Source organism: Anarhichas minor, unplaced genomic scaffold (genome assembly GCF_050575085.1).
Source record: "Anarhichas minor isolate MPS153535 unplaced genomic scaffold, ASM5057508v1 ptg000040l, whole genome shotgun sequence".
Taxonomy (NCBI): domain Eukaryota; kingdom Metazoa; phylum Chordata; class Actinopteri; order Perciformes; family Anarhichadidae; genus Anarhichas; species Anarhichas minor.
This window is the reverse complement of record NW_027466486.1, coordinates 14835319-14840550: the sequence shown is the minus strand read 5'-3', so window position 1 is coordinate 14840550 and position 5232 is coordinate 14835319. Positions and strand designations below refer to the sequence as shown.

General features: G+C 42.3%; 1 protein-coding gene across 1 annotated transcript; it reads left to right on the top strand.

Moving 5' to 3' along the window:
- Positions 1–884: 884 nt before the first annotated feature.
- osr1 (odd-skipped related transcription factor 1) lies at positions 885–3713 on the top strand. Its single transcript, XM_076108538.1, has 2 exons — positions 885–1558; positions 3580–3713. Exons 1-2 carry the CDS (start codon positions 885–887, stop codon positions 3710–3712), a joined length of 807 nt encoding a protein of 268 aa, XP_075964653.1. The 3' UTR covers position 3713.
- Positions 3714–5232: the final 1519 nt, after the last annotated feature.

Genomic DNA, 5232 nt, shown 5'->3' with positions numbered 1-5232 from the left:
TATATAGAACTGCAGTGTTTGGTATAGAATAGCGAGAATAGAATTAGTGAGGCATTATTTAGCATTTTCATTATTTTAATAGGTGTCTTTCACCTTTATGGAGTAAATAGTGGATGAGGCCTCTAAATTTCATGCAGGGACTTGGAGAGGTGTGCTTGCAGATGGCTTAGCTTTTAAGAGTTTTGTATAGTGTGGATCCAACAGCATGGGCCTTTCACATGCACAGCCTCATTAAGCTGATAATGAGGCCTTATCTGCGAGCTGGACTTTATCTTTATTGGCTCCTGACAGAAGTGTGTGTGTTGTTGAAAGGGGTTTGGAGAAGCACTAGGGTTCTTGGTGGGTAAGGTGGGAAGTGGGTACAAACTTAAAAGTATTTGACCTTTGTATGAATTCAATAACGGCATTAAGCATTCAAACCAAATGCCACCTCTCAACCTTCCAACAGAGATCCTGTTAAACAAACATGAGCTACCTACTGCACCCAACATTCTGTGGTGGCTGCTCGCTACTCATTTAAGAATCAAAATATATGAAGGCCATCAGTGATTAAGTGATGATGTGGAAAAGCAATATGCAGTGCTACAGTTTGCAGAAAAATACAATGACAACATTTTATTCTGGCGCTAAATTCCTGCCTAATTCCTCTCACAGTTCACTGGTTTCTTGTGTAAATGTAGTAGCAGTTACACTATGTGTGTGTGTGTGGGGGGGTTTGCAGGAGTAACTTGTGATCGGACCTCCTGGTCATCTTAATTGCTCTCTTCATTGAATTGACTAAAGAAAGTATTAGAATAATGTGACTTGGCTCACAATTTGCATAATTTCATCTGCCAATGTTTTCTGTCTCTACCAGAAGACCTGTTGGATTCCGCGTAGCAGCCATGGGCAGCAAGACTCTGCCAGCACCAGTCCCTCTCCACCCGTCCCTCCAGCTGGCTAACTACGCCCTGCTCCAGAGCTCCACAGGCCTCCAGTTGCCAGCAGATCATTTTCACAGTATCTACAGCTTCAGTGCCCTGCACGCCATCCACCTCCACCAGTGGACCCTCGGCTACCCACCTTTGGCCCTGCCCCGCTGCACCATCTCCAAGCTGCCTGCCCAGTTCTCCTCCATGGCCTCCCTCCCCATGTTCCCTCACCTCCTGCAGTATAAGCATGACTCAGCAGGACTGTTGCAGAGCTCCAAGAACAAGCCCCGCTTTGACTTTGCCAACCTGGCAGCTGCAGCCACCCAGGAGGATCATTTGAAGGCCGAAGACCTGAGCGTGACGGGTGCCGCCGCCGCAGCAGCACAGGCTTCATCTCACCACCAGACTTCAGCCAGCCTTGGATGCCTGCTGGATGTTACCAAACTCTCCTCACCAGAGCGCAAGTCCAGCAGAGGCCGACTGCCCTCCAAGACCAAGAAAGAGTTTGTCTGCAAGTTCTGTGGCCGCCATTTCACCAAATCCTACAACCTTTTGATCCACGAGAGGACACACACGGACGAGAGGCCATATACCTGTGATATCTGCCACAAGGCCTTTAGAAGACAGGACCATCTCCGGGACCACAGGTGAGAACCACATTTGATCAAGTTAAATAGCATATTCACTAAGTGAATGAAGGGTTACTTTCTGTTGATAGGCGTGCCCACTTCATGCAGCAGTTGTCTAGTTGTGGTAATAAGCGAGGTATGAACTTTTCTCTCAAGCTCTAGTTTTCATACAACTACTTCTGGGCCGTTATCCCCATTTCTATAATTGAGTACAAGTCACCCCTTCTATAGTCAATTTTCCATCCAAATTTAGGGCACATTTACACCAAATGTCCAGACAATCAGCACATTAGTGTGTTAATTATCCAGTCAAGCACTGAGCTGACTTATTGATCTTTTCAAACATGTAACGCCGTGTCTACATAGGGGCCATAGTGTGAGCAGCAGCTTCAGTGCTCTATCTGTGTCCACACACGATGCGTTCAGGACAATACAATGATTCTACCAAACAGACGTCAACATTTTGCCTTTGATTATCAGCATACCTAGATTGTGAAAGACTTTGATTCCTTATGTGTGTCATCAATCAACATTGTGTTAGCAGTAAGCTGACCTAGAGCAGCAGGGTGAATTCCATGAGGCAGAGCAGGTTCAAACATCTTGTACATTGTGTCTTGTCATTTTGCTAAGCTTTGCTAAATCTAAATGTCATCGATTTACATTCGATGATTTGAGAAGATTATTTCCCAGACATGCTGTGCAGTGATTTGAGTAGTGAGTGTGTGACAGGGGAAGGTGAAGATTTATGTAATTTGCAAGTAGGAGTTTGTTTATTTGCTGTTTTTTTTTTTCCATAAAATGTTGTCAATGTGTTCGAATAACTGCACAGTCAGATGTTCTGCGGTGGCTTACTGCTGCTGAACTAATGGTGTGGTGCATAAGTAATGTCACATACACATAGAAAACCAGCAGACCCCAAATCAGTGACTTAATGTCTGATTCAGTGCAATTCATTTACTTGATGCTGACATCAGTGTAAAATTGGCATGATGTTACCATATGTGGTATCGCAGCTTTTTTATACTGACTTCAGGTCGTGTGTTTTCTACGATCGAAAAATGACCAAATTTATAATTTGAATACATTGTCACACCGTAGTTCTTTCCCTCTAACTCGTCTGGCATCGATGAAAGAGTCTGTGTAAAGCGATGATGCCACAATAGCTCTTACAGCTAAACATGTGAAAATAACACCACAACGCTCCTTCCACGCTTCACTCCAAAAGGGTCCAAATGGGGGGTTCATCGGGAGAGACTCCATCTATCCATCTGCTGTTGTCCAGGAGTAGCATACACAGACAAACATCACATTCCAAAGCAGTTTCTCTGTTGACTTAATGTAGCGACTACTATCAATTTTACGAGCTGTTAATAAGTAGGCTGTTCCATACATAAGTCCAGATACGTTTTATGCTGTTAATTAAACAAAGAGTTACAAGCAATAACTGTAGTGGAATCAATAAAATAGGAACAGAAAAAAGAAAATCAGAGCTGTGCTGCCTTCGTCTGAATCCAGCCGTTTAAGTGAACAGGTAAACAGAGTGAAACCACACACCTGCACATTACCGGAAGGGATTGTAACCAAAAAGAACGTGAGCAGCCGAAACAAATAACAAGATAAACAATAAAGGCTATGTTACTTTCTGCACATAAACACATCCCATATACCTGTGTCCTCTGAGATTTCAGGAATAAAGTCATGACCCTGTTTAGGACTCTCTCTGGATGAAGCAAAGTTTAGAGTAGTGGCTGAAACCAAAACTTACAAAAAAACCTTCAGATCAGTGCATGAATCTCACCGTTGTGTGGCTTACCGTCCACACAAATGTAACTTCACCGCCTCCAACAAAGTGCGGTTCACATCGGCTTCCCTGAGCTTTTCAGTGGGAAGCATCCTAGAGGGCCTTTGTTCTAACAGTGGCCCTAATACTACATATTGAAGGGGACGTGTAGCCTGTGTCAGTGGTAATGATGATGTTCTGAAATCTGACATGATTCTTCTTAAATACTAACTGGCTGTTCTGTGTGTCCACCCTGCAGGTACATTCATTCCAAAGAAAAGCCCTTCAAATGTCAGGAGTGTGGGAAGGGCTTCTGTCAGTCCAGGACTCTGGCTGTCCACAAAACATTACACATGCAGGTCAAGGAACTGAAGCCAGCCAAGATCAAGTGATTCACTCTGCCAGCAGGGAAGGGACGGGGACACTGGAAAAACATGACCAAAGACCACAACAGTCAAAGAACAACCAAAGACTTATTCATCTCAGCTGTTGGAGGCAGAGCGCTCTGCTTCTGTGGGAATACTCCTCAACGATGAACTATTTCACCAGCCAGCTCTTAAAGGAATAATGCAAGCCTTAGTGGAGAAGTGGATGCTTAGTTATCAAAGCTTGACTTGGCAATGGATGTGTGGAATGTGAAATGAAAAAAACACTTGTGGCTGCTCAGTGAAATACTTTGCTCAGAAGCTTATAATCCAAAAACTTTTTAAAAAGGGACACAACTGTTATGCAATTATTATTTTTTTACAACAACATAGAATGATCAAAGCCATGTTAATACATTTTCCTCCTTTTCAATATCGCACCCCAATGTTATTTTTGTACAGATGCATTATATCAAAAATGTATTTTTGCACTTTAACCTGATTATTGATTATTTACATATATCACTGGATTTCTTAAACTTATTTTCAAAACAAATAATCATTTCTAAATAAAATATTTTACTGTAAGTGGTTGGCTGTTTGTCTCAGTTTGTCTGAGTGAAATGTTGCTATTTGAGGTAGTAATTTAGGTAGGGTGGTCATTAGACTACATGTAAATCAGTGTACTGCCCACTGTTTTCACAGTCCAGTCACATGACAGTTCATGACATAGTCACAGGAAGTCATTTATTGGTTTTGCATTTCGTCCATTGTTTCATGAAAACAATGGCAATGGAAAGTCCATTTGGATCCTTTTTCATGGCGGACAGGAATGAAACAGACACCGCGGTGGTTTCGTTGCCTAACCCTAACTTTCGTTTTGTTGCTGAATGTCGTCGCTACTGACAAAACAAGAAGTCGTGCCAAGTGACAAAAAATAATTAACGATTCATGTCCCTGTAAACAAAACCAATAGATTGCATTTTGAGAATATTTCATGAACTGCAATGAGACTGTGTTGGTGATCATGATCATGATGAATTTTTGGTGTTCCTTGTTGCAGATGTGCGGAACTCTACTGGAGGGACAAACAGCATTCTTCCAAAAGATATTCCCTCATTTGGTATTTTGATGATGGTGGTGGAGAGCGTTGTCTAAGACGTGTCTCCAAAATCTCCCATAGGTGTTCTGTTGGGCTGAGATCTGGTGACTGAAGGCCATAGTATATGATTCACATCCTTACTCACCAAACCATTCAGTGAGTCCTCATAATCTGTGTGGAAGCATCTACACTCATTCTATACTCGTTTATTCTGGGTTCTCTAATGTAAGCAGCAGTTTTTATTATGCAATTTACAGTGTAAAAACACACAAACAATATACTTGTTCTAAAAGGAAAGGTATAAATGTTACTGTATGCCCTGAGTAACGTTTTATTAACCAACAACAACAATCAGTCAGGCCAAAAGCATTTCCAAGCACCATGATTAAAGATAACTCCTAGAAGTAGACCAAAACAGATGACTGTATGTGGCAGGGGCCGAATG